Source organism: Rattus norvegicus, chromosome 6, assembly GCF_036323735.1.
Source record: "Rattus norvegicus strain BN/NHsdMcwi chromosome 6, GRCr8, whole genome shotgun sequence".
NCBI lineage: Eukaryota > Metazoa > Chordata > Mammalia > Rodentia > Muridae > Rattus > Rattus norvegicus.
The window spans coordinates 112,783,063-112,810,193 of NC_086024.1; the positions used below are offsets into that span (position 1 = coordinate 112,783,063).

Consider the following 27,131-nt stretch of genomic DNA (forward strand, 5'->3'; position numbering starts at 1 on the left):
TGTGCTGGGTGACTTCATTCTATTTGTGTCGAACCTTCAGAAGAATGGACTTTCAGCACTGGTGCCTTGGCTGCCAGGCCTACAGTAGAACACAGTGATGTGAGTCTGGCTCCGTGAAGCTGGGTCACACCTGAGTCTCCACCTTGCTCTGAGTCCAGATCCCAGTCAGGTTTGCTGGATGAGGAGTCTGGAAAAGCAAGTAATTCAGGATGTGGGATTTAGTGGAAGGAAGAACTGGGCTTGAGTCCTGAGTCCCAAGACCTTGTTTATGTGCTCCAAGCATAAAACAGTCTTGTAGAGGTGGAGCACAGGGGACGTGGTGGCACACGCCTTTAACCCTAGCACTAGCGAGGCAGAGGCAGATCTGTGACGTAGCCTATAGCCTACAGAACAAGTTCCAGTCCAGCTACAGTACAGAGGATCTCCATTTCAAAAAAAAAAAAAAACAAAAAACAAAAACTGACCCCCCCCCCCAAAAAAAAAGAGAAAGAATGAATGAGTGCTTAGCTCCGTGTTTAGTAACTAGTGTGCCTGACAGCTCGGATTCAACTGAGCACCCACAAGATGGAAGGGAAGTTGCCCTCTGACGTCTTCTGCAAGTTGCCCTCTGACGTCTTCTGCATGCACCCTATGGCAGACGTGCACCCACACCCACATGCAAATAAATAAACATGAAAATTTTCATTTTTTATTTCTTGGGGCCGAAGAGATGGCTCAGCAATTAAGTGCTTCTACTGTGCCTACAGAGGACTGAGTGTGGTTCCCAGTCCCCCATGTTGGGTTGCTCAAAGTTGCCTGTAACTTGACGTCCAAGGAATCCAATGCTGGCTCTTGGCCGCTAAGGGTAATTGCACTCACATAAATACACACTCACTCACACACACACACACACACACACACACACACTTAAAAATAAAATACGTCTTGAAAATGTGTATTTTTTTTAAAGAAGATTATAAAGCTACTGTCCTGTTTGTTTGTTTGTTTGTCTTTTGTTGTTTTTGTGACAGGATTTCTCAGTGCTTTGGCTGTCCCAGAACTTACTCTGTAAACCAGGCTGTCCTCGAACCCACAGAGATCCACCTGCTTCTGTTTCCCCAGTGCTTGGATTAAAGGCATGCACCACTGCTCAGTTACTGTCCTAGTTTTTAATGCATCAGTTTCTGGTGAATTCGGTAGTGTGAATTCATAACTCTTTCTGCAGGTGTTTGGGACTTAACCCTTCACACAGTACTTGAGCCCCAGTCCCCTCCCAGTTTATCAGAGGCTGGAGATAGTACCAAAGCCAGTGAGCAGGACTGGAGAGCTAACCACTCACTAATGTTGCCAAGTGAAGCAACCCACGGTCACTGTTCTCAGCTTTCTGACTGCAGGCAGAAGGTGACCAGTCACAGCCCAACACGAACATCTTCCCTTTGTTGCAGAGGATATAAAAGGGAAATGGCCTGTAGCTGTCTAGATAGCCCACGCTTCCCTGTTTTATCTATCTTTCCTTTTCTCTTCTCTTTTGGATTTTGCAGACAAGTTGACAAGACCAGGTTGGCCTCAAACTCAAGAGATCCACCTGCCTCTGCCTCCCGAGTGCTGAGATTAAGTGTGTGTGTGTGTGTGTGTGTGTGTGTGTGTGTGTGTGTGTGTGTGTGTGTGTGCCTCTGCCTGGCTTCTGCTTCTTATTCTTAGCTGAATGTTCTGGACTTACATGTGAAGTCCAAAGTTTCTTTCTTACCCTGTTAATAATGTTTGACTAGCTGTATGAGGGGGGAACAGGGTTTCTTACCTTGGATTTTGCGGGGAAATAATTTAAAGAAAAAAAAAAAGTACTATCCCAGGCTATCTCCGGCTACTCTCTGGCCTGGGCCATCTGGCTGCCTCCATGGACTCTAAGCACCCCCGCCTTAGGGCATCGGCCGGCCTGGCCTGGTCTCATCTCAGAAGACTCTCTGACCCTGTGCTCTGAAATCTCTCCTTCTGGCTCACTAAGTTCCCATGTCGGGCCGCTGCAACACCAGCTTCACACGTCGAAATTCTGTGGCTGCCTGGGATGCCCCTTTCTCTGGAACTGAGTTGAATCGCCCCTTGAAGGAAAACGCCACGCAATCTTAGTTTAGAATCGACAGGTAAGACAATCACTGGGCGAGGCAACTGACATCTTAAATGTAACCCTTCTAAGTTAAATCCCCAGGTAGCGGATCCCAATGATTCGCCACCTGAACCCCGGCCTCCCCTACCTACATTTTCTGACTCTATGCTATCCACGGTCTCCAGATGGCCCTTTTCTCCCTCCTCTTCCCCTCTCCAACTCAGAAGTCCCGCCTACTCCTTGCCCAGTGATTGGTCCCCTGAAATCTTTATTTATTAGGGGAAGGTTCACAGGAAGTCAAGGGAGTAAGTGATTCATTCCTCATCCTGGGCAGCCCCTCTTGGGGAAGCAGAATTAACGAAAGACAAACAACACCAAGGCCATCCACAACACCTTGGGGTTCAGGGTTCAAACCAAAAGGATCTGAGAGAAATAAGAGATAGAGTAGGCAATGCCAACTCTTTGGGTCTGCCATTTTACTGAGAAAATGGACTGTGAACTTCCTAGGCCACAGACACAGGCTCAAGGGGGTTTCAGGTGGGGAACCCAGAGGCCCGAGAACATGGTTCTCACTGGAGGTTCCAGTGAAATAAGACAAAGATACCTACGTTAAGAGCTGTGTGTGAGGGCTGGAGAGATGGCTCAGAGGTTAAGAGCACTGACTGCTCTTCCAGAGGTCCTGAGTTCAATTCCCAGCAACCACATGGTGGCTCACAACCATCTGTAATGGGATCTGGTGTCCTCTTCTGGCCTGCAGGCAGACATGCAGGGACAACACTGTAAACATAATAAAGAAATATTTAAAATAAAATACAAACTGTATTTAAAAAAAAAAAAAGAGCTGTGTGTGAAGGGGTTGGGGATTTAGCTCAGTGGTAGAGCGCTTGCCTAGGAAGCGCAAGGCCCTGGAGAAGTGGCTCAGCAGTTAAGAGCACTGACTGCTCTTCCAGAGGTCCTGAGTTCAAATCCCAGCAACCACATGGCGGCTCACAACCACCTGTAATGAGATCTGATGCCCTCTTCTGGTGTGTCTGAAGACAGCTATTGTGCTCTTACATAGAATAAATAAATCTTTAAAAAAAAAAAAAAGCTGTGGTTTAGGGGTTAGCAGTGTCAGTCAATAGCTGGCGTTTGGCACCTCAGGGGGAAGCAGCTTCTGGCTTTTACAGCTAGTGAAGGTCTTCAGTGAGACGGTACCTATCGAGCACAGAGACAGAAATGTTGTATCCCACAAATGGCTGAAATCATTCTGAAAAAAAAAAAAAAAATAAAACCTTTGGAAATCCAGTCAAGATGACTATGTTACCCCCAGGGACCAGAGAAAGCTTTGGGAAGCTGTGACATGAACCTTAATGGCAGAAAAAAAAAGCTGCATGTGTAGGACTAGACAAAGAAGAGGGGCGTCCAAGTGTGTTCCTGAGAAGCATGACTTAGGCATAGGGGTGTGTGTTATGTACAAACAGAGACGGGGTGTGTGTGTGTGTGTGTGTGTGTGTGTGTGTGTGTGTGTGTGTGTGTGAGTGTGTGTGTGTGTGAATGTATGTGGCAGATGCTAAGTCTGAGTGGTGTTGGAAATGTAAAAAGTTGAAGGGCCCAGGTATGAGTCAGGGGCATTGCTGTGTCCTACACTCCTGCTACAGTATTGACCAGGTTATAGGGCTTCGGCTGGGGTTTTTTCCCTTGAAGGTCTATGGAGAAAGGGAGATCTTGGGAGGTCTGGGTCTTTGTCTTTAAGGGTTCTAAGCGACAGATACGAGGCAAGATACATGTTTTGGAAAGTGGAAAGGTTGTCCACTCTGCAGGAGCAGGGAACCTGCCTGCTATCTCTTGAATGATCACTAGAGGGAGACCTGGGCTCAGAAGTGGCTCTGCATTGGCCTGTTGAGGTGCGTCAAGTCCTACACTGGAGAAAGTGGATGACCAAGGTGGCCAGAGCCCTACTTACACAAGCAGAGGTGGCTTTGCTGGATTATCCACAGGGGTAGGAAGAGGAGGAAGGTCCCCTGATGTGCTGTGGAAACCTGGTCCTTGGTGGACTGTAGGCTCTTAGCAAACCCTTTTCATTGTATCCCTAGGTGCCATATGAAGACTCTGTTAGCATTTCTTCTAGGCTCTGCCCCATAGTTACCTGGCAATAGCCAGGTAAACTTGACTCATTATAAAAAGGGGCTGCTTGCCCCCTCCTCACTCACTTAATCTCTTCCGTTCTTGCTCTCTTACCTTCTTCCCTCTCTGCCCCTTCTCTCCCCCTCCCCTCTCTCTCCATGTGTTCATGGCCAGCCTCTACTCCTCTCTTCTCTACTCACTCACTCTGTCTCTACTCCCTCCCCTAGTCCCCTCCCCATAAATAAACTCTATTTCCATACGATCCATCCTGTGGCTGGTGCCTCAGGGGGAAGGAATGACTCAGCCCGAGCTGCAGAGGCACCCACTTCTCCGGCACCACACCCCACTCTACCAAACATATCCCTGGCTTCCTCTTCTTACTTATAAAACACAACAGACACTCCCACTGATACAGAGGGCCTCTTGGGTCCATGGGACAGACTAGTGGAAAGATAAATATTTTTTTTTTTCTAACTTCTTTTTTTTTTTTTTTTTCAGAGCTGGGGACCGAACCCAGTGCCTTGCGCTTGCTAGGCAAGTGCTCTACCACTGAGCTAAATCCCCAACCCCGGAAAGATAAATCTTAAGGCAAGGCCTGCCCAGGTGGAAGAAGCAGAATTAGGTCTCTTGGGAACAAAATACTGGAGTTGTGGGGTTCAGAGGACAGTCTAGAGGGGCTGTCAAGGGCATTGAGTAAAAACTTCCATTGAGTCCATGGCGAGAGGAGGGGACATCTTCAAAGTGAGAACTGTTGTAGGAATTTTTAGTCCTGAAAATTCTACCCTGCCTTGATCATTTAATTCCCGGATATGAAGACACTCATGACCTTTATATTTACAATAAGCCTTAGTCAGCACTACGGCAGGGCAGCCGTCTACCCTCTACGCTAATAGAATCTACTTTCCTATCAATAACCCCGAGGGTTTTTGTTTTTTTGTTTTTTTGTTTTTTTTTTTTTTTTTGGTTCTTTTTTTCGGAGCTGGGGACCGAACCCAGGGCCTTGCGCTTCCTAGGCAAGCGCTCTACCACTGAGCTAAATCCCCAACCCCCCGAGTTATTACTTATGATGTTTCCTCTGGGCTGCCAATTAGCCAGCTCTCAGGGCCATGTTTTCTTGACTCCTAACCTATGGTGGCTTCTCCTTCCTCCTCCACTTTCTCCTCATGGTTCTCCTCTGACCCCAACTTTGAAAACCCTAAACCCCACCTATGTTCCTTCTTCCCAGCTATTTTGGCTGTCCCCATCTTTATTTATCAATCAGAAATAACTTGGGTCATCTAGTGTCACTTGGGTCCATGTGCTGATTCCAGGTCTTGGGGACCCACACTTAGCATTACAATAGACAGCAAGACCAAATCTCAACAGAGAACCTCCTAAGGATGCCTGTCCTTTTACACTCACTCTGAGGCAAAGGGATGTTGCAGTATCTCCCCCCATCCTCTCCCATCATTTCCTCGCTCCCCTCTCTTCTCCTTCCTTCCACTCCCCTCTCTCCTCCCTTCCCTCCACCTCTCTTCTCTTTCCATTTCATTTGTAACAATAGGGATTAAACACAGGGCTTTACTGTGCTAAGCAAGCACTCTAATATTTGTCTTTGTGTGTCTTTCCTTTGTTGAGGGCTCTGTGATTCTTTGCTCCCGACAAAAGAAGGCCTTTCCACTTTCCCTCCTGGGCTAAGTTTAACGCCGGACCTAAAAACTAAAACAGAAGTGTCCATATTCAAGTTTAGAAACTAGATAAAAGGTGCTCTGGCTTCCTCCTCCCCTTTGCCATTTGCTTCGTGGCTCAAGGGAAGACTGATGTCACTTCCTGTGGACACTGAGGCTATCCTGTGGAGAGACCCACGTGATGCAGCGCTCAGGCCTTTGTCAGTAGCCAGGCCGAAAGTCAGTAGTCCTGTCCCACTGAGCTCCCAATGCCTCAAGTATCCTTGCAGTTTGAGAACTCTTTGGGGGTGATCCCGACCATAATACCCCATCTGTATATTGTGTTTCTGACAGCCTTTCTTGTCTAATTTTTTTTGTTTTTGTGTTTGTTTTTTGTTTGCCTGTTTTGATACAGGGATTCTTTGTGTAGCACTGGCTGTCCTGAAACTTCCTCTGTACATCAGGCTGGCCTTGAACTCAGAGAGTCACCTGCCTCTGCCTCCTGAGTGCTGAGATTAAAGATGTGCCCCGCCACTGCCTGGCATCAGTCTTTCTCAAGAGACCCTGGACTTCATACATAAGCTTGGTAAGGTGCTTAGAGCTGAAGTCACTAACTGGGCTGATTGGCCAATCGCACGGCTATAAATAATCATTATATTACAGGCTTCCAGAAGGCTCTCAATAAAGAGCACATGCATTTCCTTTTTTTTTTTTTTTTCTTTCTGTTTTTCGGAGCGGGGGACCGAACCCAGGGCCTTGTGGTTGCTAGGCAAGCGCTCTACCACTGAGCTAAATCCCCAACCCACATGCATTTCCTTTTTAAAAAGGATTTTTTATTTTATGTGCAGTGTGTTTTGCCTGTATGTATGTCTGTAAAAGTGCCAGATCCCCTGGAACTGCAGCTACAGAGTTTGCGCTGGCATGTTGATGCTGGGAATTGGACCCTGGGTCCCCTGGAAGAGCAGCCGGTGCTCTTAACCACTGAGCCATCTCTCCAGCCCCCCTTTTTAGCTTTCTGAACAAGAGAGAATAATTAAAGGCTGACCCAGAAGGTAGAATAACACCTCTTTAATCAATAGGAGTCAGACACAGGATGTGGTCATAGGTCTTCCTACCGAGCCTTTTACTACCAACCCCCAGATGTTAGGCAGCCTTACCCACACAGTCCCTAGAAAACCTAGAAACAGACAAGGAGGAGGTGGTACATCTGAGCAGGTGTGTGCTCATGCCCGAGAGAGACAAGATGTAGGTCTGAGACAAGGTTGCCCAGGTGTTAGTCCCAAATCAAGAGTGATTTGTACTATATCTACCAGGGGAGGAAGGAGCAATGAGGTAGAAAGTTCCAGAAATCCTATCAATTAAACTGCCTTCGTGGGAAGGAGATGTGAGGTTTGTTGTAGCTATATTACTAAGGGCCCCCCTTTGTGGTAAAGGCTTGCTCCCCAGGACAATGCTATTGGAGACTCTGGACTTTCGGAGAGTAGGGCCTTCTGAATGTTTTTTAGGTCACTGGGGTACATGTTTAAAGGGTATTTGAGATTCCATACTCCTCTTGTTCCCTCCCCTTCCCTTTCCACTCCATCTCTATTCTGAGGTGAGGGCTTTAACTCTACAAAACTTTGTCATGATATCTTCCTTGGAAGGAGACTTCAACCTCCAAACCTGTGGGCCAGGGGTCTCTCCTCTTTATGGGGGATTGCAGCTGTTTGTTACAGTAAGGGAAAGCTGAGTGCCATGAAGGAAAAGGATCCTCTTTCAGATTCTCCTCTTCCCTTGGGGGATCTTTCACGCACCTGCCACCTTTCCCTTCAGTGAGATTGGTGGCTTCTCCATCCCTGTATCCAACAGCTGTATTCTCCTGCCTCTCTCTATGGTGTCCTAGGAACACTTACTGACATGCTGCCACACAGACTAGGCCATTTCTCATGACTCAGTGGCCATTGTTGTCGTGACTTGCCCCCTTTGGTGTTGTTGTGGTTCTAGGGATGAAGCCCATGGCCTCAAGTATATCAGGCACTTACCCCATCAATGAGTTGTGTCCATGTCTCTTAAACTTGTTTTGAAAAACAGGGATTTTGTTTTCTGTCTGTCTTCTTTGCCCAAGCCTGAAGTTTTGTTAGACCATCCACACACATAGAGCAGATCACCTCAGGGGGAATAGCATATGAATATAAAATCAGTTTATCAAAGACCTTGGGCTGGAGAGATGGTTCTGTGGTGGTTAAAAGCACTGGCTGCTCTTCCAGAGGTCCTGAGTTCAATTCCCAGCAACCACATGGTGGCTCACAATCATGTGTAATGGGATCCAATGATGCCCTCTTCTGGCGTGTCCGAACATAGCAACTTTGTACTCAAATACACAAGAACAAATAAAAACAAAAGTCCTTATCAAAGAGGACCATACTATTTTATGAATGGAACTGTGGGTCTGACGTTTCTTTCTTTCTTTCATTCTTTCTTTTTTTGGAAGCAGAATCTCTCTCACTTTACAGCCCAGATTGGCTTGGAACTTGAAATTCCCTGACCTCAGCCTTCCGAGGGCTATGATTAAAGCCATGTACCATCATCTGACTTTTCTTTCAGTACACAATTGCTCAAGCATTGGTCACTGGTTAGCAGAGAGTGAAAAAAAATCCCATTATTTATCCTGTCACTCAGAGACAATATACATACATACGCATCTATTCCTAATGAAAACAGTCAAGCCAGAGGGCTGGCAGATGGAGACAACGTCTACAAAGTCTTCCCACTCCAATCCACATGTGCCTTTGTGATGTGACTGTGCTCTTTGTGGCAGCAGGAGGTTATTTCCCTTCCCCTTAGAAGAGTGGGCTGAATGTTTACTAGTAGGATGCATCAGACGGGATGCGGGTAAGGACGAGTGCCTCGACCTTCGAAAGCCCTGATGGTTCTGCTCTCATAGTCTTGGAATACTGTCCCGGGGTCTCTGAGAAGCTGATTACTCCATGGTAAGAGGAAGGACTGTGCGGAGGAGACCCATGCAGCCCACCTGGCAGCCGTGTGCATGAGCTCTTGAGAACTCCTTCCCTGACTCCCTGGTTTGGATAGATAAGCCATTGTTTCATGAAGTGAAGTTCCCAACCCCCCTCTATTAATTCCACGTGTTTCAGGCTCCTTCATATGCATCATGTTTACATGCATGTAAATTTCATGCTGAAATATATTCATGTGAACAGACATGGCTTACTTAGCTCTTTGAGCTTCCTCAGATGACAGACTTGTACAGCTGAGCCTCATTTACTCACCTCTTCTTTATTAATGAATGTCTACTGCATGGCTTGAGACACCTAAGGCCTTCTGGGTAATTGTGGAACTTCGGTCCTCTGGACTGCCCAGAGAAATTAACCCTTGTTCTCTTAAGCAAATAGAGAAACATTTGGGTGTGGTGACTACTATACTTCTCTCCCTGAATGTTGTCTTCTGGGCTTTAATAAAGAGTTGAAGACACACACACAGTAGATTTATGAGGTCGGTAATACAGCTGTGTTCTGGGACCACCAGAAAAGCGTATGGATGCAGTGGCCTTCTGTGTGGCATAAGATTAGTGAGGAGAATTTGCAGTCATGTGCCCCTCTACTGTCCCTAGAGTGCTCTATGCTGCATGGAGGTGACTTCAGGAAAGGGTGAGGAGTCCGGGTATCTATGACGGGGAGGAGGGTGCTGGAGTCTGGGTATCTGTGACAGGGAGGAGGGTGCTGGGAACGGACTCTGCATCCTGCGGACGTGTTTCTGCCAGAGGTGTATGCATGCTACACAGGGGTCTGCTGACAGGGTGGATGTGACCAACTGTAGGAATATGCTGCTGTTAAATGAAGCGAGGCATTTCCATGACAACATATCTCTCAGCTCCCAGCCAGATGCCAAGCCCTTAAATTATATTTTTCTGGTTGAAAGCACCCCAATTGCTTCGAGTCTCCGATGCAATGGGACTGTGGGGACAACAGATGCCTCAACCTCATTTCCAACCTTCAAATAGAGCTTAAGGGGTGATATGCAGGAGCCCGAAGGGGTTTTGTCTGGGGAGAGGCCAGGGAGTAGCCATTAGTTAAGGGGGCTGGACAGACTGCATGCCTATCATCTCTGGACCAGTGATCTGGGCTTAATGTCTTTCAGCATTTCAGTCTAAAAGGAGGATCATACAATGAATGTGGTCAGACATCCCAATCATTTCTCCCAGTAAGCCCCTCCTTTCTGCCCATCCGTTATCTCTCTCTAGGTTTTGAAGAGCTAGGTCCCATGTGTCATCAAGCATCTCTGTGTCCTTTGTCATAGGTAACTGGTCTGGGGCACACATCTGACCCAAAGGTGGCCAAAGCTGATCGGCTTCCATCAATTCAGGTCAAGTAGTGGCAGCTCCCGCGAGTAAAACGATCAGAGCTGGCCTAAGGCAGCAAACAGCTAAGACCACGGGGCGAGTACAGGAGGGAAGAGGACTGCCAATGGGTTCTGATACCTTTTGCTGATTCGGCTTCCTGGAGGCTAGGATCTACTTCCTGCGGTCGGCTGTTTTCTGTTTGATATGCTCCCTGTTGGGGTTTAAATCTCGGCTCCCGTCCAGACAGAACACAGCAAACCAACATGGCTCCACGGGGAGCGGTTTAATGAGAGAAGAGTAGAAATGGGGAGAAGTAAAGGCCGGCCATAAGCACAGGGAGGGAAGAAGTGGGGGGATAGGAAGAGAAGGGACAAAGAGGAAGAGGGCAAGAGGGCAGAGAAGAGCAAAGAGCAAGAGAAAGAGGAGGGGGCAAGCAGTCCCTTCTATAGCATCAGGCACAGCTGGCTGTTGCCAGGTAACTGTGGGGCGGAGCATACCTGGTTGTTGCCAGGTAGCTGTGGGGGTGGAGCTTAGACAGAATACCAACACTCCCTACCCAAGGGCTTGAGTACTTGGGGGAAGTTCTGATAGTGATGATGCCCAAGGTGACTTTTCTACCACAATCCCACCCACAGTAACGACAAAAGAGGCTGGCTTGAAAATGCGCCAACATCAGCGGATGTGGCTCTTCCGTGGCTTCTGATCTGCAAGTTTTGTGGGATCAGTGTCAGGGCAAGACTATGACCGTGGGCGGTTTTCTTCACTTGGGCAGCTACTGTGCATTGCATATGGCTTCAGGTGTCAGGGGAGCAGCTCCAAACGGGAGTGTGCTTGTGGCGTTTACTCTCTGGAGGACACAAATAATGGGTGAATAAAAGTGCCGTGGGCTATGAATACAAAGACTGGTTCTCAGAATGAGTCACAAGGGATCTGTTACATCAAGATTAGAAGTGTCCTCAAGTGCTGGAGGTGATTTTGTTTTCACAAGAGGGATGAAACAATTGAGAGAACCTTTAGCTGCCCTTTGACCCAATATAGTAGCAGAGTGAAAGTAAGTTTCCTCTTTTGCCGGTCAGCTTTTTACATCACTTGCTGCAGGAAGGCGGGCCTTCTGCTCGGGGTTAGAGGTCTGTCCTATTGCACCTTGTGCCTGGCCCATTATCATATCCTTGTGGTCATCCAGGAGCCCCCCGCCCCCCTCAGGGTAAAAATGGTGCTGACCAGCATTCAACCAACATGACGATCCCACCAACAATGTACAATAGTTGCTGGAAGAACCAGGACCAGATAGATGCCTGCTCGGTGACACACTTTGTTTTTAGAAAGCTCTTTCACATCCGACCCTGCCTGAGTAACGAAGAGAACAGTTAATGGTTCAGATAGACCATGACTGGCTTCAGAGACACGGGAGCAGGATTGTCCACTCTTTTCCCATGGCTGAGTACCTCCTTTTTGTTGTTTTGTTTTCATTTTTTTTTCTTCAAAACATGGTTTCTTTGTGTCATTCTGGCTGTCCCCGTACTCCCTCTTGTCTCTGCCTCCCGAGTGCTGGGAATAAAGACACGTGCTGTCACAACCAAAGCAGAGACCTTAGGTTCAATATCCAGTGCTCTCAGAACCGATGGGAGCTACGCCTGCAGCTACAATACAAATCTAATCTCAGCTAACACTAATCAGAGAGAGGCACAAAGTGTAGCCGCCTCCTGCTGTGTCCAAATAGGAACTTATCTCTCCTTCCTTCTGTCACTAACACAGGGGGCATAGAAATGCAAAGTCCTAGGGTTCTGTAGTCTTCAATGTCCCAGCGCTGTCCCCAGAATATAGTAATCCTTTTCAGGGTAGAATTTAAGGGCTTTACAAAAGGGCTCAACTACAACGTATCTGTCCCCCTATTAAGCAAAGCCCAGGATTGGTACTTGCATAGTGGGGGGTAGACCAAAGCTGGCTAGCACAGTAAGGTGTCTGAGCTTGGGATGCAGAGAAGCAAGAGGCTGATTTTTGGAATAGAAGCCAGAAGTTCCTGGCAGCTGTTTACAACAGATGACCGATGCCAGTTCTTATTTCTGAACACAGGGTTAGGGTAGGCTGAGATCAGAGAGACAGACCTCACCTTTAGTTTTATTACTGAATATGGTGTTAGGATTTTAAAGACAGTCTTACTGTGTCGCCCAGACTGGCTTTGCTATTTGCCACTTCTATTTCAACTTGTAGAATATTGGGATTACGGCTGTGAGCCACCATGCCTGGACCTCTGCATAGGAATGCTTACAAGGTTCGTTACGTGTAATTAAAAAGACTCATCAGTAATATATGAATGTATTTCTAAAAAAGCAGAAGATAAAGCTATACAGTGGAAAGTGCCTTACCACCTCCCAATGTCTCCTCCATAACGCTATATTTGGATGAATCCTCCCTACACGTGACACAAAGTTTCTTTTTCTTTTTTTCTTTTTTTTTTTAAGATTTATTCATTTATTATATATAAGTACACTGTAGCTGTCTTCAGATACACCAGAAGAGGGCATCGGATCTCTTTACAGATGGTTGTGAGCCACCATGTGGTTGCTGGGAATTGAACTCAGGACCTCTGGAAGAGCAGTCGGGTGCTCTTAACCGCTGAGCCACCTCTCCAGCCCAGTTTCTTTACTTTGGGCAGTGGTGGTGTACACCTTTATCTTAGTACATGGGAGGCAGGGGCAGTCAGATTCTGAGTTCAAGGCCAGCCGAGTTCCAGAACATCCAGGGCTACACAGAAAAATCTTGTCTGGAAAAACAAAACAAAAAAAATTTTTTTTCTTTTAAAAAGTATTTACTCGTTACATATATATTTACAGAGTTAATGGTTTTACATGTCAATTTTTTGTTTGTCTTGTTTTTCCAGACAGAGCTTCTCTGTGTAGCCCTGGCTGTCCTGGAACTCTAGATGCTTGATAGACCAGGCTGGCCTTAAACTTGAGATTCATTCACCTGCCTCTTCCTACGGGTGCTGGGATTGACGGTGAGCATTACCAGCACCTGGGTTTTGATTTTTTGTTTTTGTTTTCCGTTTTGTAAGCCAATGTCTGGAACCAGGGTGATCTCAGACTCTCCATCCTCCTGCTTCTTCCCGAATGTTGGGCCGCCATGTCCTGCTCAGCACTAATGTGTTTTAGTTGCGTATACTCTGTAAGTTGTTTGCTACCAACTTTTGGGTTGTTTGCAGTTTTTCATTGTTTTAAAATTTTACTTATTTATTATATATGAGTACATTGTAGCTGTCTTCCATGTAGCAACCATGTGGTTGCTGGGATTTGAACTCAGGACCTCTTCAAGAGCAGACAGCGCTTTTTTTTTTTTTTTTTTTTTTTTTTTTTTAAGATTTATTTATTTGTAAGTACATTGTAGCTGTCTTCAGACCAGAAGAGGGCATCAGATCTCACTACAGATGGTTGTGAGCCACCATGTGGTTGCTGGGATTTGAACTCAGGACCTCTGGAAGAGCAGTCAGTGCTCTTAACCACTGAGCCATCTCTCCAGCCCCAGACAGCGCTTTTAACCGCTGAGCCATCTCTCCAGCCCAGTTTTTCATTATTATGAGTATCTTTTTACACAGTATTTACCCATGTGGAGGTTCTATAGGGAAAAGACCTAAATTACTAGATAAAAGTTTGTGTCAACACTGACAATCGCCTACCAGAGTTTTGCCAATTTACATCCCCACAGCAGTGGATCACAGCTTTTCCACACATCCGTGCCAACACTGAACAGCTATGTGCCACAAAGAACATAATACAACTTTGTCTTGTGGCACTGAGAGTCTTAGGAAAACAATACTTATTAGTTATATTTAAATTATGTATTGTATTTCACTACAACATTTAGTAGCCTATGCAGACCTTAGACTGACCAGAGGAAGGATGAGGTCAAAGTGGGGGGATGGGGGTGAGAAGCCAGGAGAAATCAGGGGGCAACTGGGGTAAGGGTTTCTAGGAGACTGTTGACATTCTGGACTCAGGGAGAAGTAGGGTATGGTCTGTCTTGGCTATGGAGATGGGGAAGAGAGTCATGAATGGGAGAAGCTAGTGAGGCAGCTGGGATGACAAGGGCCTGGATTAGGGGAGTAACAGTGACATGAGAAGGGACCAGAATATGAAAACTTTAAAGCAAAGAGTCTCTTGGGTGGGGTGGGGGGGGCGGCGGGGGTGATTAGATACAAAAGGAGCATAGGAGACGGCTCAGTGAGGAAAATGCTCACCAGGCAAGCCTGACAACTTCAGATCCACATACTGGAGGAAGAGAACCAACTCTCTGATGTTGCGGCTAGGTGTAGGGACTGTCACTAGGATTTAGCAAGTACATTGTACCTTCTAGCCAATCTCATCTTGTTTCTAGCAGAAATTTGACCCACCAGTGAACAATGACAAACCCATCTTCTGGGGAGTTCATGGTGTTTTCTTTTTTCTTAATCAATAAAAGCATACCACCTGATGAGGGAACCAGGCTTCTGTTGTTTCCTCACTGTATCCTGTGAAGAGGGAGTCCTGGATGAGAGGTCTTTCCTTCCCAGCTCCTCCAGGCTCTGGGGGCTGCTGAGATCAGCAGTCACTCCCAAAGCTGCTTGCAGCCTCATTACCATTCAAATTTGCCTCAGTTGAATCCCCCTCGGGTTTTAGGGCTTTCCTTTTTCTTTTCTCAACTCTAATAAACAGCCTTGAGATTAAGGGGAAGGGTTAAGACAAGCTTATCTCAGTGAAAAAGGAGCCAAGAAAATTGGAACACTGGAAAGCTAAATCTTGCTGACTCTGCCTGGTTTAGCAATATATCTGTCTGACAAAGCCCTCTCGGGAAAACCAGACACCGGCTGAACATGGCACCAGGGAAGAGACTACAATAGGCAGAAAGAAGAGAGGATTCAGTTAATCATGTGGCCTTCCCACTTGTTTTCAGAAGTAGACCCTTTGCATTAATTTCACTTCTAGGAATTAAGCAGTAATCAGAGCTGCCCAGCCAACTTCTCTGTGTAGGATTCCAAAACCCAGAGAAAGGCTGTCATGTTTGAGAAGGAAAGACTTTAGGAAGGATACTTGACCGTGACCCCAGTTGGTGCTGAGCCCATGCTTTACTCAACCCTTCAAAGGATTTCCTTCATAAAAGTCTTTGGAAGAGCAATTTATGCTGGCTACAAAAAAAAAAAATTGAGAATATATATCTTTTCTACGCACATACCCACTTAGAAGTATTACTTTTTCCTTTCATTTTTGAGTAAAGGTTTTCCTGGGTAGTCCTGGCTGTCCCGAACTCTGCAGACCAGGTTCCTTCAAACTCCACTGCTTGTTTTCTGAGTGCTGGGATTAAAGGGATGAGCAGCCATCACCAAGCTAAACATGTTATTTTGTGTGTGTGTGTGTGGGTGCTTTAATTGCACTACACCTATGCACCACATGCATGCCTCTAATGCTCTCAGGGGTGAGAGTGCTGGATACCCTGGGTCTGGAGTTACACAAGACTGAGAACTGTTTGAGTTTAACACATTAGGAACTTCTTCCAAGTTAACACCCCACCCCAATATTAGTACTTTTTGAGTTTACTTTTCCAAGACAGGGTCTTACTATTAGCTCTGAAAGACCTGGAATTTACTACAGAACCCCTGCCCATGCCTCCCAAGTGCTGGAATTTAAAAAAGCAAACCTGGTAGGTACAGGCACTTTAAAACAATTTTGTTAAATAAGTCCTTTTTGCTGGACAACGCTGCTGTTCCTAGATTTGCATTCTAAAGTTGAGACTAAGGTAGATCTGCCAGGTAAGAATGATGCTGTTCAGGTTGGAGGGATGGCCCATCGGCTCAAAGCATATTTTACTGCTCTACCAGAGGGGCAGTGATTCCCAGCACTCACGTGGTACACCTCTAATTCCAATTCTTGGGAATCCGATACTCTCTTCTGGTTTCCTCAGGCACCAGACAACCAAGTGCTATTCAGACACATAAGGCAAAACACCCACACACATGAAATAAATAAAATTTAATTACCACCTTTTAAAAAAATAAAATTTTATTAAGAAAGTTTTTAAAAGGTTATAAATATAAATCAGAAGTACATACATAACTTAAATAAAAATTAACAACTATTTCACATTCTGTACAGAATGTTGCTCTGTATAGTTGTCACTTTCTACACTATGGCTCCCCACCCCCCTGCTGTCCTTGAAAAAGCAGTTGTTTTCTGTATTCGGTGTGACGTCAGCATGACTCCAGTTGCTTAGCTGAAGGTGCTCCAGAACCATTTGTGGAGAAATAAGAGTTTGAGCAGCCGCTTCCTGATGCTGGACATGAACTTGCTCTAGATCTTTACTCTGATAAACATTCATGAACAAAAACCTCCCTGCATGGCTCTGTTAACTTTTGTAGACTCAAATCTCAGTAGTGAAATTTATTGGGCCCAAGAACACTACTGAAAACAGGATGTCACATGATTTCTCAAATGATTTGAGCGGAAAAAAGGACACAGCGTGGGACCACGTTCCACAATGCAAACACCCAAGAGGGGACTCTAGTTTACATCCTCACAGCAGAGCAGACTAGCAGGGTCCTACCTCCCTGCACCTCTGCACTGAGAAAACACCAACTGGACTCTCCGAGCAGCACTTGAATTTAGTTCTTGGAAAAACAGTACTTCCACGGTTCCTTCCTAGGTGACAGGCTTTTTCCTTCAGATGCAGTTTCTTAGGAGGCTAAACTTGTTCTGTCAAGGTGCTGATCAGATTTTCTAGGTTCTGTAGGATTCTCTAACCTTGTACTCAAAATACTCAAAGGTATTTGTTCCTAAAATCTTTAAAATACACACACACAAACCTCACTAAACACGTTTTTTTTTTTTTGATGTGTTTGTGTTTTGCCTCTTTATGTATGTACATGTGCACTTGGGTACCAGAGGCCAGAGAGGGTGTCGGCTCCCCTGAACTGGAGTTCGATACTCATGAGCTGTCATGTATGTGTGCTGGGAACGGAACATAGGGTTCTTCTGGGTCATCTCTCCAGTTGCCTCTCATTCAAGAAATTAACTCTGGATGTTGGGACTTTATAGAACATTCTTATGAACCCTCCCCACAGCCACTTAGAAAGGCTTGCACACAGGAAAAGAAAATGAGCCACAGTGTGCTGACCTCTAATCCAGTCTATTTGAATGCGTTCCCTACAGGGGCCCACCACCCCGGGTGTTCCTGGCTAGCTTATTCTAGCTGGCTCTAAGAGTGCCTTATCTGATACTTTCTATAGGTTTTTTCCTTCCTGAGACAGGGTTTCTTTGTGTAACAGCCTTGGCTGTCCTAAAACTCATCCTGTAGACCAAGCTGGTCTCAAATTCAGAGCCCCACTTGCCTCTACCTCCTGAGTGCTGGGATTATGGCAAGTGCCACCCCTGCCTAGCTAACTCGCCTGTTTTAATGGCATCGATAAACTTTCTGTTGGGCTCACCACCCCCCCCCCAAAAAAAACCCCAGCTTGTTGGTTTTATGTGGATCAAGTTTAATAACCTATCAAGAAAAAGTTAAGGAAAAATAAGGGATATGTATTAATTTTTCTTTATAAAAAAATACCATACCTGCTATTCTCATACAAACTCAATGATCAAGTGCAGATAAATAAAGGGGGTGGGGGGACAGGGCAGAGAAAGATGGAAATGGAACAAATCACACTTCAGGCAGCACAGTGGCTTCCAGCCTGTCCCTGTCTCCCAAATTAACAGGCACACTCAGTTTCTAGAAAGGAGCACCAAATTCCCCTATGGAGACGACATTGCACTTTTGACATCATGACTGGATGGTCAAGGAACATTTTTCCTGCAACAGCACAATACTTAGGGGAAAGGAAAGACAGCTTGAGACTTCAATAGCATGAACAATACAATAAAATGAGGGAAAAGTAAATTCCTGATACACTAATCTCAAAGACAGATAGAGATCTTTAATGTAGAGTAAGTTTATTCATGGAGAAAACAGCTAACAAAACACCCTAGAGACTTTTAAGCAAATTAAAAACTTATCAGGAAGAGTCTAGAGATGCAGGATGACCTTCAAGTCTGATCCTGTACCCCAGAGTACATGGGAAACAGGGATGCACTGCATCTGGCTTATGTGGTACTGGTTATTGAACCCAGGGCTTAGTGCATGGCAGGCATGTGCTCCACCAATCATGTGACAACTGTGACTCCTGAGGGTCACAGTTTTTTTTTTTTTTTTTGGTTCTTTTTTTTTCCGGAGCTGGGGACCGAACCCAGGGCCTTGCGCTTCCTAGGCAAGCGCTCTACCACTGAGCTAAATCCCCAGCCCCGAGGGTCACAGTTTTAATTCCACTGTCTTCATCTGCTTAAGATTCCTCTATGAGAGCAAAAAAGAGTGAAGAGCCAAAGAATTTGACGGCTAGAAGTTAGGAATTCTGGTGGCTGGTTCATAGATCACAAAGTGCTGGGAGAAAGACACTATTTCCTATCAGCAAACTGTGAGGTGTTGACTCGACACAGACATATGAACTCACTTCAAATGCTTTCGTCTGTGTGGACCATTATACCAATGTGGTATGACAAACACACACACACCTAATAAGAGCTAGAACTGGGCCGAGTAGGACACTTCTCTGGACAAACTCAGTTTATGCTCTAAGATGGGCCCAAGGCAGAAGCATGACAGGTGAGTTCTTCCCTGCCCCTGTGTGAGGCAACCAGAGAGTCCCCTAAGCTTTAGTCGTTGGTATTTAACCTCTTCCGTTTTACAGGGCTTTTCTGGTCATGCAGATGGCACAAACCATCTGCAGTAATGTCTCTTTTTGGCTCCTCCATGGGTTCTAAAGGAAAGTCCTGGCCTGTGGCCAGTACCTGCCGAACAGTCATATTAACTCGGGCAGTTTTCAAGTAGGTGGCACACACCTGCCAGTCTTCCACAGAACAGGGCTCAAGCAATGATCCGCTAGGGAGGACAGCTGGGAGAGGTGTCTCCAGGCAGTGAGGCAGGCACTCCCCATCAGGATGTGGAAGGACTCGAGGGACTGCATGATTTAACAGGCGGCTGAAACCTGACATTACCATGATGTCACCACTGTGCATAAACATGGCTGTGGGAGCTTCATCTCTCTTGAGGCCACCCAGGAGAAAGATGGCAGACTGTCCAAAGCTACCAAAAAGAAAAAAAAGTTTCTGTTATTAGTTACATTTATGAAAGTTACTACCAACTGTATTCTCTTTTCATTTTAGATGGACATTGTTTCCAAGCTGTTACCTTTAATCTGCCACAGTGTGGAATGGAAACCAGTGGACAACTCACAGGAACCAGTTCCTGCTACACAGCTTTCAGTGGTTAACTCAGGATGTCAGTGGTGGCAGGTGACTTCACCTGCTAAGCCACCTCATGATTCTTATTTACTTTTGATGTGTGCACCTCTGGGGAGGCCAAAAGTTTGTGCTGATGTCTTACATCTGTGTTTCCAGCTTTTTACTCTGTTTTTTCAAACGTGCATGGGTGTTTTGCCCACGTGTATGTTTGTATACATGTGCCTACTGTCCTCAGAGCCAGAACAGTGAACCGGACTGCCTGGGGCTGGAGTTTTAGGCGCTTGTGATCTACCATTTGGGTGCTGAGAATCAACTTTAGTTATCTAGAAGAGCAGCAAGTGTTCTAACCACCTAATCATCTCTCTAGCTCTGCGTCTTTAAAATGTACACGGCATTATTTGCCGCCTGTGCATCTACCTGTGAGTGTGAATGTGCTATCACGGAACACACACGGTGGTCAGAGAACACTTAAGGGTTCTCCCCTACTCTGGAGTCTGGGCATCAAGGTCAGGCCACCAGGCTTATTATTAGGGAAGCGCTTTTGCCTACTGAGCCTTTTAGAAATTTCATCCATTCAGTTCCTTATTTCTGTGTGGCACTGCTCATGCCGGGGTGTGTGTGTGTGTGTGTGTGTGTGTGTGTGTGTGTGTGTGTGTGTGTGTGTGTGTAAGTCCTGGAGGGGTTGCTTTACTCCTTTCTCCACGTGGGTCTGTAAAAGTAACTTCTCTTTGCCTGAATTAATTGTCCTCTCCGGCTTACTGTCTCTATCTGCCAACCTCGCTCAGCCCTGGCAGCTTCTAGCCTCTGTACAGTCTAATCCAGGTTAGAGACTTGCTGCTAAGTAAGCTCACCCTTCCGAGCTCTTTCTGAGCTTTGGCTTAATGCTTTAACTCAGCGGTCTTAGCTCAAAACTCCTCTCCATGCTGACTGACTCAATCCAGCCTCTCCCTGCTTCTTACTGAACTGGTCTCAGACTAGCGGTCTGTTCTAATACTTTGGCTCTTTCTCATTCATTCTTTCCCAGTGTCTAGCTTGTTCTTTCTTCAACATGTCTTTGTAAACCTCTCCAGGTAAACCTGTCTCCTCCTGTCTCATGAGAGTTGGGCATATTCTATGCAGTCAAATTTTTCTCTGATTCCACACTTTGCCACTCAATTAGACATCACTTTTTTTTTAGTTCTTTTTTTCGGAGCTGGGGACCGAATAGACATCACTTTTAAACTAAACATTCCCTCTACAAACTAACTTTACCTTCACTGTTTGTCATTAAAGGTGTGTGCTAAGGGTGAGGCACACAACTAGAAATAGTTTTTTCTTTCTTTAGTAAATAACACAATCTTAGGATTACAGTGTGATCAAATATCCTGCAACAGGGTCCCAAGACTGACCTTAGGTCAACAGGCTTGCAGCCTTTATTTGATGAGCTATTTCACAGCCCCCCAAGCACGTGTTGTTCATATGCCTGGATTTTTACCTGGGTTCTGAACTCAGGTCCTCATGCTTGTTCAGCAAGTTACATAACCAACTAAGCTATTTCCTCAGCCCACAAGCCATCACTTTGAGACTATTCTGGCGTATGTTTCTGAGTGATCAACCTATGATCCGCTCCCCATGCATTATCACGACAGACCTGCTGCAAAAGAAAACGTGATGCAGCAGATGCAGAGCAGTGCCGAATCTTGACACATCTAAGCTTTGCTGCTCTTTCACGATCCATGCAGGCTTCATGTTTTACTCTACTTTGCTCTGCTTTTCAAAAATAAAACAAAAAAAAATCAAAACAATAACAAAAACCAGTTCTAACTTGCTTACAATATATATAGTAATGACAGTATCTCTCATTATAAAACTTAAATCTTTACTAATTTCAGCTTTAAAATGCTTTAGGGGAAAAAAAATAAACAATCTGAAATTTCTGAAATTAAGTTACCTGAAGGACAGCAAGGGTTTGGAGTGATCTAGTTCCGATCTGTCCACATGGATTCCCAGTGTGGAGTCTAGGCGGTAGTAATTCAGGATACCTGCTTCTGCTCGGAAACCCTGAAATCCACAGGCAGTGGCGACTTGCTCTGAGAGGAAAGCCAGGTCAGAAGGGAAAGGTGTATAATGATCTGCTGAGTATTTCTTTGGTAAAAGTAGAGAAAATAGGAAAAATGAACAACGATCTCAGAACATAGGAAATCGTGGAATGAAGTCCTTTACCTTACTAACTACTGCTCACACAGGTGCCCATCAATCCTACCCATTCTCTCTTGAGGAAGCACTGGCAACCCAGCTCTGGCTAGCTGGAACCTGTTATACACACTGGGCCAGTGTTGTAGCAAGCGATCCTTCTGACTTTGCCTCTTAAGTGCTGGGAAACAAGTGTGTGCCCTGATGCCTGGCTGGGAATCTGCCCCTCGCCCCCACTGAGAAAATATAGAAATCTAATAACAAAACATTCACTGTACTGAGCACCACTGCATGACAGGCGCCATTCAAGGCAGTGGTAAGTCACACAAATTCACTTTTTGACATATGTACAGAAGCAACTTCTCTTCCACCCTAGCATATTTGAATCCTAAGCAGGATAAGTCCCCTTAAGTTAAAGGCAACTCAGGGCTGTTATGACCCAGAGAACCTAAGGAACAAGATAATTAATGAAAAGTGCCCCAATAAACGAGACACCCCAGAAACAGAAAAGGGTATTAGTTAAAAACAAAGGAAATCAGAAAGAACTACACCCTTCACTACTATTGTGGATTACTGAGACAGATACTTTATTGTCAGAAACAACTGGGCATGGCATCTTGTACTATCATCTCAAATTTTTGTATATGTGAACATTTGTGTTAATATACTGATTATAATGTGTTTCACTGTGACATTTCCAGAAATACTGTGCAGATCTGCAGGGCGGACGCTCCGCTGCCCTCACTTCTTCCTGGGCTAAATTAAACTAAAATCCTAACCAAACACGTTTGTCTTACAGCTCCACTAGTGTTCTGGTGCAGTCTAGTTGGAGCAAGTCACAAAATTATCAAGAGTGGAACCAACTGTACGCACAAAACTGCTTTTCTGTAGATGGCTTTTCCTCTTTGGTTGGAACTTCGGTCTCTGTCTCTCTTCTTCCTTTTTTAGGTTTTTTTTTTTTTGGTTTTTATGAGTCAGGGTTTTCTCTGTGTAACAGCCCTAGCTGATCTAGAACACATTCTTTAGACTCTTGTACTCAGAGATCTGCCTGCTCCTGTCTCCTCAGTGCTAGGATTAAAGGTGTGTGCCATTCTTAAAATGGAAGGTTGTTGTTAGAGACACCAAGGTGTCCTGTATTATTTAGACAATCAGGGCTGCTGTCTAGCATCACCGCTTGGGACCTTCAGCCACATCCATACAGTCTACACACTGTTCTCCTTTTTTACTGCCTACTGTTTTCTTTGAACATTCTTGTAGTTCTTAGTAATTCTCAATTCTCATTTTCTTAGTAAAGAAGGGTTAACTCTAGGGTTGGGGACTTAGCTCAGTGGTAGAGCGCTTGCCTAGCAAGCACAAGGTCCTGGGTTCGGTCCCCAGCTCCGAAAAAAAGAAAAGAAAAGAAAAGAAAAAAAAAAGGTAACTCTGAGGTACAGGATTAGAGCAAATGAAAATATCATTATATGCACTGACTGGCTTTTGTCAGGATAGCTAACTGCTTAGAACAGTGAGGTACTGCCTGGAGCCTTCACAGGCATCAGTCAATCAATTGATCTACACCTTTACTAACAGTAGTTTATGTGTATGGCTGTTTTGCCTGCACACATGTCTGTGCACCATGTGTGTACTTACTGCCCAGAAAGGCAAGAAGAGAGCATCAGATTCTGTGGTGGATATGATGGATCTGAGCTACCATATGGATGTTGGAAATTGAAGCTAGGTCCTCTGTAAGAACAATAGATGTTCTTAACCACTGAGCCACCTCTCCATCTCCTAATTTAATCTTCTGACTGTTATTACATAGACCACACTGGACTGAACCTAGTGCGCCTCCTGTCTCAGCCTCTTAAGGTCAGAGGTAGGACTAGAGGTATGTGCTTCCATTATCACTCTCCAAGGAGATGTAAAGGAGGCAATAATCACAGCCCTGCCTTTAAATGGTACATTCATGCTCTTGACAGACTTTGCTATGGCTGTGGTATTTCATGTTTGTTCAGGAACAAATCCAACCACACAGGGCTAAGAACCTATAAATGTACAACAGGAATAAAGCAAATACCTTACTGTCCCAGTTATAATGGTAGCCCAGAGTGACCCAGCGCAGTCTCTCTAGTAAACTTCGGGGTCTCCGCTTAGTCTTGTCTTTAGACCTGCAAAGATAGTAACCAGGAGAATTCAGTCTTAAATGGCAGCAACAGTCCTCTCTATGAACCCAAGTCTATGCCTTTAGCCTAAGCCGTTAGCCACGGCTGGATAAGAAAGCTGACGGTAAGAGAATGAAGACTGGAACTGAGATTTTTGTTTACTTTTGTTTACATATACTATGTAGTCCTGCCGAGGCTTGCACTCATAGGTAAACAAAGATGGCTTCAAATTTAAGCAATCTGCCTGCTTTTGCCTCCTGAATGCTGGTATTTACAGTGCACATTGCTGTTCCTAGCTCAGAATAGAAATGCTAGATTTAACCTAAATTCAAATCTTTATCCATTTACCCAAAATATTTTCAGTATTTTCAAAAGTGACAGCCCTAACACAGCAAACAGAAACACGCTCTGCGCTCTGCCCTTGCTGCCCCTCCAGGCATTATCAGGATGATGTACAGGCAGACTGGCTGCCCTCTCCCCTGGTCTATGCGCTTCCACAGCAGCTTGCTGTCTCTGTCATGGCTAAGAGTGTATGTAAGTATAGCCATTTTTCTTAGCAACCAAGTTATAATATAGCTTTCATGAGAACCCTAACTATAAGGAAATGTACTGGACAGCTGCAGTGGGCAGTCTGGGCTACATAAGCAAGCATTCTATTTTCTTTTTTCTTTATAAAAAATAGCCGTGTGGTAAGGGTGGTGGTGCACCCTTTTAATCCCAGTACTAAGTAGGCAGAGGCAGACAGATCTCTGAGTTCAAGGACAGAGTTCATAAGTTTTAGGATAGCCAGGGCTTCATCTCAAAGAACCAAACAAACAAACCAACCCACCCACCCACCAACCAAACAACAGTGGTAAATCATTGGGAAGCCACCAACGGAGCCAGATCAGACTAAGTTTTTTTTTTAAAGATTTTACTTATTATGTATACAATGTTTTGCTGTAGGGCAGAAAAGAGCACTGGATCCCATTACAGATGGTTGTGAGCCACCATGTGGTTGCTGGGAATTGAACTCAGGACCTTTGGAGGGGCAGCCAGTGCTCTTAACCACTGAACTCTCTCCAGCACTAGACTACCTAGGTTTTATAGGCAACAATTTCAGATTTATAAAAACACGATGGTACTGGGCACAGTGGTTCACACCTTTAATGTCAGCACTCAGAAGGCAGATACAGGAGGATCTCTGAGTTCGGGGCCTGATCTGATCTACATAGCAAGCTCCAGGACTACAAAGAAAGACATTACATCAAAACAAATAAACTATGATGGTGCCATGTTGGGGTTGGTCTTGTGCACTGTGTATTCAGTTGCTGACTTCTGTGCCCACATATCTGGTACAGTTTGGACATTAGCACTGTCATGATTATCAAACCATTCCCTCTAGAATTATCTCTGGTTAATAAAGAAGTTGCTCAGCCTATGGCTGGGCAGAGACAGGAAGCCTGGACTTCTGATCCCAGGGCCAGGGAAGTCAGAGGACCACGAGAGCAAACACAAGGACACACATGGACTAGAGCAAGCTAGGGCAAGGCAGGTGTCAAGTCACAGAGCTTTAGAGGGATAGAATAACTCAGAACTTGCCCAGCCTAGGCTTGTAGCTTGTTAAACTTAACAGGTCTTTGTATCAATTATTTGGGAGCTAGAGGGAAACTGATAAGTTCATGCTTAAATTAGTCTACAGTATCATAAAACAAAGAATTTGATTAGTTCTTTGTTCTGGTTCTAAAATAGAAATTTCTTTTAAGTTCTTGGTCCTGGGGATGAAACTCAAGAGTCTGCATGCTAGCCAAGTACTCGGTCATTGATCTACACCCACTCCTAACTTTCAGAATTTCCTGACAGCAGCCCCACTGTTAATCACAGTGGGCTCTTGCATCACACCTGGGTTTATGCTAAGGAGTAATGATGATTCAGGATATTTGCTGGTAATCCCACAAAAGCCAACTGTGTGATTAGAGGGGCGAGGTTTAATGTTAAGTGGTATTAGCTGGACTTCCAGAATGGGTGTAGCTTTAAAACTGAATTGTCACGTGGCTAATGCCTTGTATATATTCACGTGTAATGCCTGTATGTGTGTATGAGCATGCCCTTGGAGGCCAGAGGCCAACTTGGGTGTCATTTCCAAGATGTCTATCTTGCCTTTACCTAACAGGGGCTTCCTGATTAGACCAGCAGGTAAGCCGCAGGGCTCTGTCTCTCTTTTCCTAGCACAAGGATTACAAGTAAGCGCCCCCATGTGGTCTGTTGTGGGCGGGTTGATTCAGATCCTTAAGCTCCTGTGACAAGACATTTTACCAACTAAGCTATCTCCCCAGTCTTTGTATCATGGCAAGGCCATCCCTGTCTCCCCCATCCCCCTCAACTAAAACACAATAAATCACATGGGTTATGGGGAACTGAGCTGGTCCATGTTCTAAAAAGGAAAAACTTTTCTTGGAGTCATCTCCCAAGCTCAAACGGCAAATGTTTTGCTCAGAGAATTATCTTTTTTTTTTTTCTTTTCTTTTTTTTCCGGAGCTGGGGACCGAACCCAGGGCCTTGCGCTTGCTAGGCAAGCACTCTACCGCTGAGCTAAATGCCCAACTCCTTCAAACAGCAAATGTTTTAATCAGTAGTGACCATTCAATAAAAAGTTAAAAAAATTAGGGGGTTGGGGATTTAGCTCAGTGGTAGAGCGCTTGCCTAGGAAACACAAGGCCCTGGGTTCGGTCCCCAGCTCTGAAAAAAAGAACCAAAAAAAAAAAAAAAAAAAATCAATCAATAAAAAAATTATGGCCACTAGAACTTTGAACTTCACTGGCTGGTTAAACAATCAACGTGTAGGGCAGTGTGTCCTGATTTGATATTGAAGGGCACCCACCAGTGTTTTTCTGAGTTCTAGTCAATCACTAAATAAGAAGAGACCATGAACTGTACCGAAGCTGTAATCAGTGGTCATAAGTATGAGTAGCCCAGAGTCCCCACACCTGATGTCTGAACAGTTTGTGCTAACTCTGGGCAGCTTCATCAGAATTAAACTATAGATGAGAGGCTGTGAGAAAAATGACATGGCTTCTTCATTTTAATGTAGAAAGCAGTTTGAAGGGGGGCAAAAAGCAGATGGATGGGAGGCCACTTTTGCATTCTGCAGAAAACATGAATGATAGTGACTTGGACTAAGGTAGGGATAAGACAGCGAGAAATGATAATTTAATCTGACTACTTTGTTTGCAAGAGATGAATTGAATGCCTTTTAATGGGTATATCCTATTTCTGGGACAGGCCATGACTGATTAATGGTCTCCTGCTGAGGAACAAAGCTGTAATAAAGGTGCTTGCACTTGGGGGCTGGAGAGATGGCTCAGCGGTTAA

General features: G+C 45.2%; 1 protein-coding gene and 2 long non-coding RNA genes across 6 annotated transcripts in view; 1 reads left to right on the forward strand and 2 right to left on the reverse strand.

The window, feature by feature from the left end:
• LOC108351282 (uncharacterized) lies at positions 1 to 10,662 on the reverse strand. 2 transcript variants are annotated; one of them, XR_005506129.2, is made up of 4 exons: positions 10,307 to 10,662; positions 3,219 to 3,329; positions 2,689 to 2,857; positions 1 to 187 (listed from the first exon to the last, which is right to left on the reverse strand). It is a non-coding gene; the product is annotated as an uncharacterized LOC108351282 (long non-coding RNA). The 2 variants fall into 2 exon arrangements; XR_001838508.3 differs by having other exon boundaries at positions 4,026 to 10,662.
• On the forward strand, positions 8,273 to 26,309 carry LOC120103583 (uncharacterized). The gene is made up of 2 exons (XR_005506128.2): positions 8,273 to 8,801; positions 19,390 to 26,309. It is a non-coding gene; the product is annotated as an uncharacterized LOC120103583 (long non-coding RNA).
• Alkbh1 (alkB homolog 1, histone H2A dioxygenase) overlaps positions 16,172 to 27,131 on the reverse strand; it is a 20,475-nt gene continuing 9,515 nt past the window's right edge. Inside the window, 3 exon segments of one of the 3 annotated variants that reach the window (NR_172646.1) lie at positions 16,172 to 19,309; positions 21,398 to 21,536; positions 23,696 to 23,786. Coding sequence is in view for 2 of the 3 variants with exons in the window: in NM_001395611.1 (NP_001382540.1) it covers positions 18,880 to 19,309; positions 21,398 to 21,591; positions 23,696 to 23,786 (715 nt within the window). In the remaining variant the exon portion in view is untranslated. 3 annotated transcript variants of the gene reach the window in all.